General features: G+C 40.9%; 2 protein-coding genes across 5 annotated transcripts in view; both read right to left on the bottom strand.

Moving 5' to 3' along the window:
• Positions 1-254: 254 nt before the first annotated feature.
• QRFPR (pyroglutamylated RFamide peptide receptor) lies at positions 255-5,766 on the bottom strand. Its single transcript, XM_071753914.1, has 2 exons — positions 5,393-5,766; positions 255-1,483 (listed from the first exon to the last, which is right to left on the bottom strand). The coding sequence occupies exons 1-2, from the start codon at positions 5,721-5,723 to the stop codon at positions 1,479-1,481; spliced, it is 336 nt and encodes a 111-aa protein (XP_071610015.1). The 5' UTR covers positions 5,724-5,766; the 3' UTR covers positions 255-1,478.
• Positions 5,767-13,421: 7,655 nt separating this feature from the next.
• The window catches only part of ANXA5 (annexin A5), a 28,408-nt gene continuing 25,348 nt past the window's right edge, over positions 13,422-16,481 (bottom strand). For 3 of the 4 annotated variants that reach the window (XM_071753910.1, XM_071753912.1, XM_071753909.1), the window contains 2 exons: positions 15,085-15,207; positions 13,422-13,987 (listed from right to left, as the gene is read on the bottom strand). In XM_071753910.1, the coding sequence (XP_071610011.1) occupies positions 13,925-13,987; positions 15,085-15,207 (186 nt within the window). In that variant the 3' untranslated portion in view covers positions 13,422-13,924. Of the gene's footprint in view, positions 13,988-14,017; positions 14,157-15,084; positions 15,208-16,481 lie in introns of those variants that run through there. The other variant, XM_071753911.1, reaches the window with a different exon arrangement.

The following is a 16,481-nucleotide window of genomic DNA, read 5'->3' as shown; positions in this document are numbered from 1 at the left end:
AAGCTGACAAAATCAGAAAAGCATCGCCTTTCAACCTCAGTATCTTCCGAAATACATCATGGCTATAGCAGCGTTTTAGCCATATCCCAGAATATATCACAGAAAAAAAAAAAAATCAACAAAACCTCTCTCCGTATTTCCTAATACTAATTATAGAAGCAGGGGAACTTTATCAAACCCTTACCAAATCCTACTGTCAAATGCACGCTTACGAAAGCCCATAGCAGAACAATTCTTTCAGGTGTAAGGGCGCCTGGAAGAGCAAGCCCCACACTGCTTTTTGTGTGCAGCACGAGTGCCATCTACAGCCGGATCCAGGACAGAACACAACGCCACGGCGCTGCAGTAGACAGATTTTCCAGATGCTTTTGCCACAAATCTGCTCTTCAGAATTCCAGCCTGACTGAGGACCCAGCTTCAATACACTGCTTAGTAGGATGTATTTTTACATTCTATCCATGGAGATACTGTATACTTTCTATCTATTTCTTCTACAATTTCATGATCTTAGGACTCTTCAGCTCTGGACCAACCTAGTAATAATGAAGTAAGATGTTCAACAGGTATGTCTATAGAAACCACATGGGAGAGGCAAGGAGCAGAATAACATTTCTCTTCACACACAAAAGACACCAAACAGAGTGTATTTTAAAGAATACTAGAATGAAGCTACTGGACTTTTCTGTAAGCTACAGTTCAGCTGTCATCCACAGTCAAGAAGGACATCCCCACTTGTTATTTTCTTTGGAGCAAGGAAAATCAGCTCTCCCAGTGTAGCTGGCACATCACTGAGAAGCCTTACTTCCTAGCAGTTAGAAATATGAAATGTCAAAGAAATAGAATATGTAAGTAGAAATATCAGTAAGTTGCATTAGAAATAGAATGTCAATAGAAATACATGAAGTGAAATTCAGAAATAATAGATGCTACACACACAAGCTACCAGACAGAGAGCATTAACAGTCACCTGGAAGCTTAAGCTGATGCCAGTTACATTTTCTTCACATACTCAGCAATCCAATGCAGAAAACACCTCTTGTTTACGCCAAGTACGTCAAGTGGAGCCGATCCATTTTACCAGTCTGCCAGTGCTGACTGGCTCACCTATATCATGCATTGCTGCACATCCCTCCACACTGCCTCATCTCACCACATCCATTGTCATTACAGCTGCACCCGGGGCTGTTGCCAAATATCTGCCTGATAAGCTGCACGTGCTTCTCCTCCTGGATCTCCACCTCACCCTTAGTATATGCAAACATTTTGTTAGGTAACTACAAGTGCCTCTAAGTGCAAGATTTCTTACCATATGCAAGCCAAGTGTGACCAGTACAGTGAGCAAGGTCATCCCAAGGGTGCAGACAGACTGAGATAAGGACTGGACATGCAGTTCATACATCTGGTGGTCAACCTTGATGGAATACAAATTCTGAAACACGGAACTGTTTCACTTCATCAAAATTCAATGCCTGGTTATTCTAACCTGTATAAAAGAGATAAAGGGGTCACAAGGAACCCAATAAATTGCTTCAGGAGAAGAAGTAAGGAAAAAAAAAAAAAGACAAAGACTTCGCAAGAAAGTAAAACTGATGAGGTGAGAAAAAGAAGCAAGGAAAATGACAGAAATCAAATCTCAAATTCTCATTAAATGAAGCTGATTGTTAGGAAAGCATGACCTTAAACAATAGCTAACTGCAGAGTTTGGTGACTATGAAAGCACAAGGTTCCTGGAGATGTCACTGGACTATCAAAGCTACCATTCTTCCCAATCTTTTGCTCTGTACACTTGGATGTCTTCCCTTTCTTAAAACTGCTCTATAAACAGTTTTTAAACTTTCTCAACTTTGCTAACACATTTCATTCCTAACCTATACTAAAATACAGCTTGGGAGTATTATGTTCCTAGACTGAAGTTTTTTCTCTGGAAAGTAACAATCTAGTCTTCATCTTTGATGCTTTCTGTATTTCTCATCTCTCAGATGTCCCTTCCCTTCACCAGAACTATTTTTAAGCTTCTGCCATACTCAAAGACACTGAAAACAGAATATGCAAGCATTACATATTAACTGATCGTGTGATCAGCGTATAGACAGGACTAACACACTGCCAAGCTGAGAATTAGAAAAATGAACTGTTCTGCAGTTACAGATTCTGTCAAAGTACATAGTTCTCATCAGTCAGATGAGTTTTATACTAACTGAGGAAAACTATGATAATAAACCACCCTTAACCGCTACTCTCCAGGGCAGAAACTTCTACTAAAAGACCCCTGTCTAGAAAGATGAAGAACAAGCTAAGACAGTAGTGGTCTGCAAAGAAAGTCCCAGTTGCAACTGCAGGCAGAAATCATTGCCGTTGCTTACACCATTATTCAAAGGTAACGTACAGGGTCATATCTGCATGACTGCCTAAAGCAGAACCTGACCTCACTCATGTTGTTTTACCCAAACATACTTTCTCCAAATTGTTATTTTATCTAACACATTTGCTTAGATAAATAGAATTGCTCTTAATTCCTGGTTGCCAGGGCAAGTCAGGAATCTTCCCCTGACATTGCATATATACAGTATAAATAATATATATATATATATATATATATATATAATGACAGACATAAAAAGATAAAGAATCTAGAGATATGCTCAGTGTCCTAATAGTCCAGTCATGCTTTTTCTTGAGTCTTTTAAGGCCTGGCAAACCTCTTTCTCAGGAGCAGATTATGTGCTATACAAATTCAGAAGCGATTACAATCTCCTTTCAAGAGAACCTACATCCTAAAAGAGCTGTGGAGAGCTTGGGTACCTCACATTCACCCTGCGAAAAAGTGATAAAAGTAAAAGCTGGTTTTTTTCATGTTTCTTTTTTTAATTCACACAGCAGGAAAGAAGAGATCTGGATGATTGAAAATGTTATCTCAGATATAAACTATCTCCCAAATACTACATTAATTGTCCTTTCCAACCTAAATGATACTAAAATAACAGGTTCTTTGAAATGTACTAATTTTCCCTGACCACTATAGATCAATCTGTCACTCAGGCTTCAGAGTAATTCCTCTGTTGAGTATATATCTCTATCACAAGACAGTGATCCAGGATTTATAAGCACAACATTAACCTTTGCTAGCTGATGGCATTCTATAGCTGAATGCTGCAGCAGCACAAGCTTTTCTCAACCTGTAGTTCCATTATAAAAAAAAATAAATAAAAAAACCCAACAAAAAAACCAACAAAACAACAACAAAAAAACAACCCATGACTAAGAAAGGCTTTCTTGTATGACAGGCAGTAGATACTTATTGTTTTCTACCATCATGTGAACCACATGGAAAGGGGCCCAACAGACTGCAAAGAGAAACACCACTGTCACCATCATAACAATTACTCGCTTCTTCTTCCTGAAATTGCATCAAGACATTGAATCACTGGTAGGAAGAGACCGGTAGGTAAGAATAGACTGGTAGGAAGACATGCCTCTTCAAGTTAGATCTGCAAATGGCTGCATACGCAAATAAAACCCTGGAAGAACGCTCTGAAGTACACAATTCCCTTTATAAAAAAAATGCAGCATCATATAAATTTAGTACATAAATTAACACCTTTTATTTTACTCCTTCAGGAAAGCTATGCACTTCACAGCTGTAGCAAACAATGCCATTAGCATATCTTGCAAGACATTTTCACTATTTGAAAATGAGGAGCCACGTCCTAGATCTGAGAGCACTGACCATACCTGCAGCACCTGATTACAATGATAATTTAACAAAGTGAAACTGCACCTGAAACATTCAATCCTTGCTGGAAGGTGAAATGCTAGAGTAAGAGCAAGAAACACACTCCCTGCCTCCCCAAACTGGTATGTAATTTATGTAACTACATTTATAGATTTCAAGGTGGATCTCTCACTTGAGCTAAAGCAGCAGCACTTCATTGGTAGAGGTTACAGGGTCTTCTCCCACTGTGCCAAAGTAAGCTAAGGAGCAGCCCAAAGATTACATGTTAGTTTAACCCCTGAGAGATTCAGTTTTGACTTACAGGCCTCTGCTTCCTTAGGCACCCTGTGAGACAAGTATGTACAGAACCATTCATCTTTAAACTGCTTGTACTGTCCTTAGAGGTGATTCTTAAGGTGACACTCCTCTCAGTGAGCAGAACTGTTAAGAAGTTTCTAGCACATCAGGTGACAGATGAATTTGCCAAATGAAAAGAAAAAAAATTTGAGGTAGCATTTCAGGTAGTCCATATTTAATGCTAACGAGCATAGTTGATAATTACTGATTTTCATAACTTTTCAGATAGAGCATTACCATCTGGGCAGTCTCACACCAACACACCTAAGAACACGCAAAACTCTGGAAGTTATATCAAGTTAAAATGCAACAAAGCAGTTTTTAAATTAATTTTGGGGTTTTTTTTTCCCATATGCCAGTTTAACTTGTAATAGGGCCATAAAGAAGTGTTCATAGCCTCAGAATTATATAAAGAGCTTTGCACAGAACATACAGAAATAATGGACATGTAGCAGTAGGACAAGGTGTAGCAGTTTCAAACCAGGAGAAGGCGGATTTAGGTCAGACATTAGGAAGAAATTCTCTAGTAAGTGGTGGTGAGACACTGGCACAGGCTGCCCAGGGACATGGTGACTGTAACCTCCCTGAAAGATGGGGCTTGGAGCAATCTGTCCTACAGGGAGGTGTCCCTGCCCACTGCAGGGAGGGGGGCTGGAACCAGATGATCTCTACAACCCAGATCATTTTATGATTTCAACATGAATTCTGCGTCTCCTCTCACTCCCCTATTTCTCCAAGGACGCATTCTTTTTCCTCACAAAAGGCTGAGGTGGGGGGACTGTGCCAACTGCTACCGGAACAACTTGAGCTGCATAAAGATTGATGGATCACTGGCTAGATAACCTCACTGCAGCTCACCACGGGCAGTTCCTCACAAGCATGCTGCCACTTTTAATGAATACAAGCATGAAAGCCGCTGAGTTTAACATAGCCTGAGGGAGCAGTGAAGCCATTACTCAACCCTGAGGAGAAGCAAGCGATGGCAGGCTGAGGTTACTGAACTGCACCCCCGGACAAAGCACCCCGCCACAGGAGACTACGACCACCTTGAAGGGCGCCAGCAAGTCCAGGGAGCGCAGAGGTTTCAAACTGTCACCACAGAGTTCAAGCAACCCCCCCACAGCGGGGGGCCGCGACCCTTGCTCTCATCGGAGAAGTGACCACAATGGCCGAGCCCTCACAGGCGATGGGGCGGGGGAAGCTGCTCGCGCTACCCTCAGCGTCATCTCCCGCCCTCCGCCCCTCACCTCCCTCCAGCGGCCGCCGAGCCCGTAACGGCTCGGGACTGCCCTGCCCGGAATTGCCCCCCCCCCCGACACCCACCACCGAGCCAGCTGGAGGAGGTGTTCTGTAGCATGCTGAAGGGGACGCAGAAGAAGGCGATGAGGAGGTCGCTGAGCGCCAGAGAACAGATGAAGACGTTGGTGACTGTCCTCATGGCTGTGCTGCGGGTCACCACGTAGAGCACTAGGCAGTTGCCGAAGAGCGCCAGGCCGAAGATAATCACGCAGATAAGAATGAAGGACACGTTGGTGCGCTCCGGGATATAGACCAGCGGCTGCAGCCCGTAGAGAGCTATGAACTGTTCCCACGTCACGTTGTTGTCCCGCAGTAGCTGCGCGAACCGCTCCGAAATGATAACCAGGGACCGCATGGCTCCCTCCCTCAGACGCTTCAGCGCCACCGTCCGCGCCCCAGCACCCCTCCGGCGCTCTGCCGAGGCTCGAGGCGAAACAGCCAGCACCGGCCCGGCCCGGCCCGGCCCCAGTGCGGGGGCAGAAGCGGGGAAAGAAGCAAAGGCAGGACCCCGAGAAGAACGCGGCACCAGCGCCACCGCTTTCGTCCGGACACAAACTTCGAGATGGCGGCACCACCCTCAGCCTCCGCCGTTTGTGGAGGGGGCGGCAGCCAATCAGCATGCAGCGCGGGACCGCCCCGCCTTCCCCTCACAGCTCCGCTCCCGGTGCGTAACGCCTCAGAGACAGCTCGGAGCGTCACAGGTGGGTACTGGCGCTCCCGAGGCAGCTTCGGGTCACGTTTGGGTTCGTGAGAGGGAAATAAAACGTTGCGTAGGACCTACATGGCCGCCTGCGTCAGGGAAGACTAGTGTCTCCCACAGCGCGCCTCTGGGCTGTGCCCAGCTCAAGCGAGGCAGCGGGGGCGTTACCCGCCTTTCCAGCCCCCTCTGCGCCATCGCTGCCGCTTGAGAGTGAGCCACAGGTCAAACAGAAAAGTAATTACCCCTACTTCGGCCACAGATTCCAGGAGGCCCCTAAAGATTCATTTCCCACGCAGGCGTTCAGCAGTATGACCACTCTTGCTCTGGAGGAGGCTTGACAGAATCCCAAATCACCCAGCTGGCTGGGCTACTGAGGTAAGGTTACGCAGGCTGCTGAGGTGTGCTTAGCTAACCGGCTGCCAACAATAGCCGAGAAAATGCCACAGCAGTTTTAATGTGGCTAAGACTGAACTAAAGTCTTAAGAAAGAGGTCAAGTTAAAAATATTAATGATTTTTCTTCAAACCTGTTTTGGATTGCCCAGCACGGTTCTCTTGATAGCAGAGGTGTGTACCTTTTGTACCATATGATAAAACATTTTATAGCAACAATGTTGCTAAATAATAGTAAATCGGTCACATAATTGTAAAAAAAGATCTAGAGTAGGCAATAGCATTACAGAAAGCTGTTCTGACAACACTTAACCCTTCCCACAGTGGCAGATGTTTCACAAGGAAACATCACATGGAAGAATGCTGCAAAATCAGATTTTGGGTTCTCCTCGCCCTGGATCTTTACCTATACCAGAAAATTATGAAATGGGATGAAGAAAAGTCTAGGAGAAGTTGTTTTTTTGTTATTTATTACACTGCTGGCTTGCCAAGGAAAACATGAAGAGGGAAGAGATCACCACCACATCATTCTCAGCATAACGAGAATTCTCAAAAGGAGCAAATACATGATTTTGCATCAGTTCTGAGAGAAAATACTTGTGTTACGTGGAAACCAATGGAGATGAGTTACTGTGCCTGCACTGTTATATATGTATTCTAAGTTGGTCCTCCAAATGTTGACAATCCAATCCTCTTTTAAGATGGAGCTCCATGGCAAAGAATTAAGATTATCCTTGGTAGTCCATCATGAAAGGGTTCTGTCAGCCTTCCTGGGTGCCATATGGCTCTGCATTTTCCTCCTGAGACCAATGTAATAAGGCTTGCTCTCTGACAGGCTTTCTAATGGTTCTGGAAGGCAAACACTCGTTAGACCAACCTATTCCTGACATTCAGAGAGCCCTTTTCACCTTCTCTTAAACCTGCCTTGTTGGCTAGAAAAGCTCACACTTCCAATGCTATAACAATCCTGCTGAGCTTATGCTCCAAAATGGGGACAGATTTCTTGTGGGATCAATTTTCCTAGCACCCTTGGACTATACCAGGTGTGGCCTAAAGGCACCTTCATGGACTCTGTTCATACACCTGGCACCAGTGAAGTGATTTTGTGATGTTATTAAAGTTTTTGGAAAGAAGAAAGCTAACAAATGTGTTCTGCATGAAGTTGCAATTATGAATTACAAGTTCTTGTAATTGAACACTATAACAGAATAAATAACAGACTGGCTATAAATTTAAAGATTATTCCCAGGGATTTCTGAAATTAAATGAAAAATTGTTCAATAATTTCTCAGTATCTATTTCATTCATACTGTGGTTTTCTGAGCAGAATTTTGTTCTGCTAGGTTATGCCACATGGGTTTGAATTTGACAGATAAGTAATATTTCCATCCATCCAATAAATGAGCAAAACTAATCAAGAGTAAAACAGAATGCAGAAAGTGAACTAGAAGAGACTGGAGTCTTACATGTATTTTACATATTACAACTCAAAGTAATTAAAATTCATTATGCCACAGCAATGAGGCAGGGAAACTGGACTTGATCTTTATGAAAGACATGTGGAAGCCTTTGCACCAGACAGCAATTCTCATCGCATTTTTCAGCAAAAAAGGAAAGCAAGCAAGGCTTTAAAATACACATTAAGTTATCACCATCATACTTCTCACCACCTTTTCCTATTGTGCCTCTATTACAGTATTACCAATACTTCTATGTGGCATCCATAAAATTGTGACAGCTAAGGAAGTCAGAGTTAATTTCTCCCAGGAAAAAAGTAATAAACTATTTTTTTCCCTCTAAGCACTTGCAAACTCATTTGAAATCCTTAATTAAGTCCCCACACAGCTGCATGGAGGAGATTGGAGAAATGGGATTGAGTGATTCCCTTTAGTGTTAATTTTTGTTTCAAAATCCAGTCTTGAGTCTCTCAAACTTCTGCCAGAATTTGTTTAGTTTCAAAAAGCTTCCAATCAAAAATGCCTTCAAGACAATTAAAAGCTGTCAATAAAATTTACTTAAGTACAGACTACTGCATCACAGCCCAACCCAAAGGGGACAAGATGAGAAAAGAGACAAAACAAGAGACAAGCACAGGATGATACCCTACAGACCTCACTTCAGTTTTACAGCTTCAATTTCTATATGGGGCACATTTTAATTTTTTTTAAATCAAATCTATCATTACTGTTTACTAGTAACAAGCCATTTTTCCATAGCATTTGCTCACAGCCAATTAAATATATTCACATTTTTACTTGTAATAGCATCATAAAGAAAGAATCTAAAGTTTGGGTTTGCTCTCCTGCTCTTCAACTGCTTCTGCATATTTTTATAATATCTAGTGGCTTTATCTCCCCATCTTTCCCTTTCTTCCCTGGATTGCTCTTTTGTTTCTGCTCTTCAAATGCAGAGCTCTTCCTTGACACTTCAGTCCTCTGGCTACTCAGCAGCCTGCCAAGGGAGCCACTTTCCTTGCTATGTAAACCAAATGAGAAATTGCTGCATGTGCACTTTGCACATGAATCAGACTTGGCAGCACCAGGTCCTGATGCTGCCTACTCCTCCCCTGACAGCCATTTTGGAACATTCTGCCATGTATTCTGTGCTCATACCTTATTCTTGTGGCTTCAGGATACAGTTGTAAGGCTGAGGAGCCTGGAGGCACCTGATGACGAAGCAGTCACACAATATCTGTTAACAGATATTCCTTACGCTCCTTGACTAGTGACAGCCAACCCAATAGAGAAATTAATATGTTCCAGATCTCCTCTTTTCTTTCGCTTTTTTTTTCATGACTTCCAATCTCTTCTCTCATTTTCTCCCTTCTTCTTTCTCTGCAGATCCCTGAAGCAGTGATATATTTGAAGAAGAATGGTGTGGTACAGCCTAAAATCTCTTAAAAATATAAATCTGACTGCTTATTAGAAGTCCTAGAAAAAAAATTGAATTCAACCATCAGAAGAAAAGCAGCAGATGGTTTTTAACAAAAATTGATGCCCAAATGGTAACAGTATCTAATGAAACGGTAATTCCAATACAGCTCTGAGAAAAGCTTTTCCTTCAGAGTTCACCATCAAGATCAAAACCAAGGACTTTCATCCTCTGTGAAGGCAGGTGCATCTGATCCCCTGTCAGAGATAGGTAAAGCTTTTCTCTGTCTCTGTGATATTTTTACACATTTAGCACTGAGTGACTTCTAACAGAGTTCTAAGAAAACTCTGTCCTTTGCTAATGCCCTAATTTCAAGACCTGACCCTTTGCTAGGAAAAACAAGACAAAAGATCAGCATTTACAGAATTAGCTGTTGGGGATTTTCAAGTTAGTTCAACACGTAACTAAGATCTGTCTCCAGTTGTATGCAGCAGAGATCCATAAAGCAGAATATTCGCTTAGCTTTATCAAGTTCTATTAAGTATATTACACAGAAAGAAGTAAATTACATATCATAATAAAGCCAGATGAACAAATGCCAAGAGTAAGTCAACAGCTGATTAAGACTTCATGCAGAAAAACGTATCCGTTCACTGTATTTTCTAGCTCAGTAGTTTTTCCCATCTGTACACACTAGTATTGCCATTAAAATGATGGATAGGATGACAAAATTTTACATCTTCCATACTTTCAGAGTTACTACATGACAAATGACAAGTAGCAATTTACATGCAATATTGCCATCCCACACATCATAAATTCACATTTCTGCAGTGTTCTGAGGATCTTGTTAGTTTAGTAACAATGATGCCAGAAGGGGGGGGAACTGTCACTGACTTGCTTAGTAAAACATGGACATTGGTTTTCACTTCCATTTTCACAATGGAAAAAATGACAAAATTCAATTTTTGTTTGTGAAAGGCTGTCTCGTGCAGATGGTTAAAGCAACATCACATCTTAGTTGTAGATTCTGATTGCGTTTTGGCGGGAGAGCTAAGTCATGACATTTCCAGGAATGCCCCAAACCAGACATTTAGCACTTAAACAGCTTCCCTGTAGATTTTCAGTATTTACTATTTTTCTGCATGTGCCTAAGAATGACTGACATTTTCTGAACATGACTACCTGTAATTTAAAGATTCTCTTCATCAGCATCATGCCCTGAAGCTAGAAGTGCACTTTGAAAGCAACTATGATTACAGTTATTAAAAGTTCTATTAATTATACACAATAAAATGCTCTTTTGTCTTTGCTGTGCCATTGAAATGTATCTGTTCAAACAATTGTGTGTTTCTTCTAAGGAAATACAGTCAATGCCAAACTCCAATCAGCAAAAGAGAAAGCACAAATCTGGAGGAAAGGATCAAGATGCAGGCAGCCAAACCTTTGGAAGAAAGCATGGAAGATTAAAGAATTTCAGGTTTACATCCATTTACTGCAGTATAATGGCAGGGATTGCCAGTGGATTTTCCACCAATTATCACAGGAGTGAATCAGCACAGGATCAGGCTACAATTCAAATATAAAGTCATTACTCTTTCAAACCTAGTAGGCTCTCAGTTACTCCTTTATTTCAGTAATTCTTAAAATAATTCCCTGCTTGAATTTAGAAATCCAAAGACAGTTGGAGGTTTAGATAGAATCATGCCTCATTTACATCAACTGTTTTTCTTCTTGCACTGAAAGTCATCGTGTTCACACAAACACAGATTTAAGACACATCACTGGGTTCTGAGCCAAGGCTTACTTTATCTAAGCAGGTTGAATAATTAAGCATAAACACAAAGAAGACAACTCTCTCTTGTTAGATCTGATCCCATGCTGCCATTTTTCACAATCCTTGTAGCAGCTCATCCCAATTATTTTCTGCAAATGCTAACTCATTAAAAAAAACCAAAAAAACCAACAAACCAAACAACCACAAATTTGCTGTTGTCACAAGATATTTCTAGGCAGTTTAGGCTTCTGGTGTGTGCAGCTGGCCATGTTATATAAGAATGACTAATTGCAAATTAATATGTGTTCCTAACACATTTTTTAAATGCTTGACAAAAAGCGTAAGTGACAAATGCTGAAAATTAACTCCAGGGAAGAGAAGAAAACTGAATCTGAACATATAATATAGGTTTTTCTTTTACCAAACACCTTAAGTTCTAAAGAAAAATATTACTACTTAATATTACTACTGTTATGTTATGCTATTTGGAAAACATTTGATCATATTCCAAAACATGATACTGTACCACTCAGACAAGCTAGTAAATGCAACAGAAACAGAAAAGGTTTGTAACTGGTACAGTAGCAAACCGTACAAACAGCTTAGATATATCTAGACTGACTCTAAGTCTACATGAATAAAGTCTCAAGTATATTTATGTACATTTGGTTTAATTTTTAAGAAGTTTCTCTACATCTGGATTCTGCCTCATGTTTCCCCCAGACAGATAAAAGTGGAAGAATTATGATTAAGGCACAGTGATGAGATTGATGCAATCTTGATTTCAAGTACCACCTTTTAACTTCACAATCTAAATTTCTTGGTCTGGGTCTGTACCTGCAGAAAGCAATCTTGACGAATCCCTTTGTTAATATTGTGAGGTTCTTGTAATCCCAGGAGCGCCTGGTGACAGCAGACACTAATCCAGAGCAATCCAGTTTTAATCCCATCTCCCTTTCCTCAATATTTATTCTCCCCCTGCACGTTTCTAGCCCTTCCCTCCACCAGCCATGCCCAGATGCTCCAGTGAGTTATTGAGGGCACCAGGCTGTAGCTGTGTGGTTGGATTCTGCCAGCCCAGAGTCCTGGATCAGGTCATCCAATCAGAAGAGCTTCAGTGCCAGCATGGAAGAGAGGTGGGAACAGGTAGCCTGCAGGAGAGGGCAGGGGAGAGTGACAGCAGTGCCATTTACATCAGTGTAAACTGTGGTGGAGATGCAAACCATACCCACAGCCATCCCTGCAAGCAACCACACACAGAATTAGCAGACTGTCCAGGAATAGCAGAGAAAAACATTAAACTGCCTCATAAAAAAATACTTTTTAAAATCAGTTGTGCTGTTTTTTAAGTCTTTAAGTTTTAAATTCGGTAGAAAAAAGAAGCAGGGAAAAGAAAGTGAGAGTGCATGGGCAGCAAAGTGTGTGTGTAAGAGAGAATGGAAAACAAGGTTGTAGAGTGGATTATTCTTTAGTTAACATATTTACTTATAAAAAGAGCTTTCGTATTTTATATTGGAAACCAATTGCTTATTATCCAGAGAATATAACAGTAATAATTCAGAATTACAATATTAAAAAAGATTTGAAAATTCACGTTTATTCGGTTCTAAAGTTCTTAATCTGTGAAGAATCAATTTCAACAGTATTATTAAAATATGCAGTTTCTACAGCTGATATGTGTGACTGATAAGCTAAGTTTAGAACCATGGTGTTGAGTCCTTATAATGTGTAAAACAGAAGTCTCTTTGTTCTCCTTCACACGTCTCACTTTGATTTCCAGAGCCAGTCATAAATGAGGAAATAAAGCAGTGAATTTAGGGCAGTCTGTATAACAGACTGGTGCTTCCTTTGCACTGTGTGTTGCTCCCTGCTAACCTGATGAGAGTGGTGCTGCAACCATCCTCTTTTCACCCAAGATCCCTGAAGTATGCATCACTGTCTTCCCACCTCTTCTTTCACCTCAGAAATCTTCAATTGGCCCTACCAGTGAAGCATGCCTGCTCTGCTTTGGCACTGTGAAAACAGCTCTCCTTCCTTCCCTCAGCTTTGGAGAAGAAAATGACAACAGGAGAGTGCAAAGCCCAGCAAATAACCCATAATTTACTCAAATAACAATTCAGTATTCCAGCTATACAAACTGCTTCATCACCATAGCACTCATATACTAGACATCAGGATATACAGATGGAAAACATCATACTTATACTCAGAAGCCTGTGTAATAGTAGGAAAAATGTATCAACAGTTTGAAGGAGTGGAATCATACAAAAGGAAAAAACAGATCTTTGCTCATTAAAAACACACACAACTGTGCTGAGAGGGAAAAAATTTATTGGTCCTTTAGATTTCCAATGATTGTTTGTATTATGTTCTGCAAATTAATTCAGAAATTACATGCCAAAGATAGCTTTTCTTCATCTGCAATGTTAAAGCTAGCTTAAAATTTAGTGGAAATGTAAGGAATAAAAGCAAAGGGAAAAAATTTCAAATCATTAGTAAAATACATAATTGTGTTTTTTTCCTATTTCTGCAAAATACTTGCAAAGAACTGGGTTCTGTGCTCAGTACTCATGTTTCATAAAGACAACCCTCCCATACTCACAGAAGGCACTTCAAATTCCTGGAAACTGTGACATCAGAAAGGGAGGGACTAGCTATCACTTGGATATGCTCATTTTTAATAAACGCAATACGAGTGTAAATTCAAACAGCCACAAAGCATTAGGATACAAAACCTTAGCTGGACATGCTATCTAAAGGGCTACAAAGCTGGAGTACAACAATCCTTTGTGTCATTGCTGCCATTATTCATCATGATCAGTCATCATCTCCACCACAGAGGAGCAGGAGAGCTTTCCTGTAGTCCCCAGATGTATCTTTCTGTTAACAGAACAGACCAGGCCCATGAGTCACAACCACAGAAATGCAAAGAACAGCAGCAGCCAAGGACTCCAGGAGATGATACATTTGTCCCACCCACAGGAAATCCATTTAGATGACTCTCCATCCAGGAACAATGCAAGGAAATTCTCCATCTCTCATGTTAGAGCTATATTTACAGACAAGACTTTCAAAAAAAGCCTCCAAAAGCATTATATCCACCACCAGAACTGAGCTACCTATTGCATATTACAATGCATTCATCTGCAAGCACGGAAGTCCAAACACAGGAGAAGCCCAAAACAGCACCACAAGCAACCACCTCTCAATGTGTGAAGTGCATCTGCCATCACTCAGCCCTGCTCCTTGTAATTAATGGAAGGCTCTGCTGCTAATTCTTGAGGGCAGCTGCATGGGCCCAACTGACAGTGTCAAAAGCAACTCCACCCAGTCTAATTAAGACAGCATAATGTCATGAATAATAACAGAAAAACATAAAAAATAGCATTTAAAAATAAAACAAAATACAAAAAAAAATCCTACGGAAAAAAAAAAAGCATTTTTACTTCAACTCTGCAGCAACAACTGGCTCTGGATTTCTTCCTGGCTCTTTCCCTTCCTGCTCCTTTCCATCCACTCAAAGGAGATTATGATTCAGACTTGATTCCACAGTGAAATGCTTTCCCCTTTAAAATGGTGCAGAAGGTTCCACACCACAGCCCAAGATTTAAATTTTGACCCCATGATTATTTGGACTCCCAACCCTAGTATTATTTCTCTGGAGCCAACACCTCTGAAGTGCTGAAAACCACAGAGAACCCAGTCAAGAAAATTAAAATGAAGTAGTAGCTAAAAATGATGTATGAGTAATTGTCATGTCATAAAGCCACATCTGCTTTCCTAGTGAACACCTTTAGCTTTTCACAGGAAGTGTCCCCCATTCAAATGATTTCACAAAACTGCAGACCAACCACTACTGCTCTCAGAATGCACTGTGTTGTCCAGCTCTAGCCAAATCTGCACCCTCTGAAAAAACAGTGTAAACAATGAAATCTCAATCACCCCTGTTTTCCCTGACAACAAAACATTAATTTTACCTGAATCATTTGATGCAATGATTTTGCAAAATTCTTTCTTAATTCTTGTCTAATATCCAATAGATCGATTTCACTTCTTGAGACCATGACTCTGATAAGGGTATCATCATCAGTGCCAGCCCCCTAAAGAGAAAAGTTTAAATAATGTTAAAATATTAATTTATTCTGGACAGATGCTGCATGAAAACAACAAATACAAACAACCAGAGTGCAACATGAAAGCATCAATTGTAACAAGTGGTGTCTGGAAACACTCCCACACTACATATCTACTCCAAAACACAGAATAGCTGGGACAGTATCACAAGACATTCAGACTGCAATGTGGCAAACAGAGTGATGACTAGACAAGGGGTTCTAATCCCTGGACTTCTTTGGGCCCATATGGCCAGGCCTCTTATTTTATGTTGCATCTCACAGGCTTCAACCGTGAATGCCCATATAAATTTTAAATAATGCCTTTCCAAGATGACACAGTAGCATAGCTGATCACCACAATCAGAATCCCATGCAAACAGCCCTTTCAGCGTAGTCTGGGACTGCAGAAATGCTGTCAGTTCTGGAACTGGGGCCATAAATCCTAACAGTGACTAATGCAAAGCATGGAACATCATACACAAAGACACAGGCAGAGCAACTCATTCCACAAATTATTCATCTGCTTATTATGAAGGCAAACTTCATAAACCTTTTTCAGCTATGCACACATTCTCCACTCTTACTCATCTTTACTGTTTTGAGCATTTTAAGTTCCTGTGCTGGCAGGCTGACCAACATTCTGACCTCTCCTGCTCGGACAAGTTAGATTCCACAACAGCTGAAGCAGTACAAATTTTCACATGCTGACCTGCAAATGCAGCTCTAGGAAGGACTTGGCAGAGCCCCCACGATCATCTTCAGCCTAACGTCCAGCGTCACTCACTCCTTCGAACTGGATGTAATATTCTTGCATTACATCTAAAAATGCCCTAAAGCTGCTCAAAAGTTATGCCATGAGTCTGGTTTCTAAGCAGGATTTGACACCAGGATCAGCTAAAATCCAGGCTCTGTCCCATCTAATCATGAAAGCCAAGTACACACATTGTAGAACTTTGTCATGCCATACAGATTAAATAGAAGTACAAACTCTTCTGCCTAAGTAATAAATTATGATCTCCCTTATCTGACATGCTTAATTATTGTTTTTTATATTAAAAATATTGGGGATCTCACCAGCAGACATTAATCTGACCCTTCATAAGAGAAACGTAAAAAAATTCTTAAAAGGTTTTCTGTTACATTATTCTAAAAATAGAATTAATACATAGATAAATAAGTAAAAAGTATTACTCCTGATAGAGCTCTCAGAATATTGGTATAATAATCTCTGTTTTCATCCTGAACTTTATTTTACACTG

Source organism: Heliangelus exortis, chromosome 10 (assembly GCF_036169615.1).
Source record: "Heliangelus exortis chromosome 10, bHelExo1.hap1, whole genome shotgun sequence".
Lineage (NCBI taxonomy): Eukaryota > Metazoa > Chordata > Aves > Apodiformes > Trochilidae > Heliangelus > Heliangelus exortis.
The sequence above is the reverse complement of the archived record's forward strand: the minus strand, read 5'-3'. Positions and strand labels throughout refer to the sequence as shown.

What these genes read in the sequence shown, in the direction of transcription:
- QRFPR (XM_071753914.1), bottom strand. Translation starts at nt 5,723, where the DNA reads ATGCGGTCCCTGGTTATCATTTCGGAGCGGTTCGCGCAGCTACTGCGG.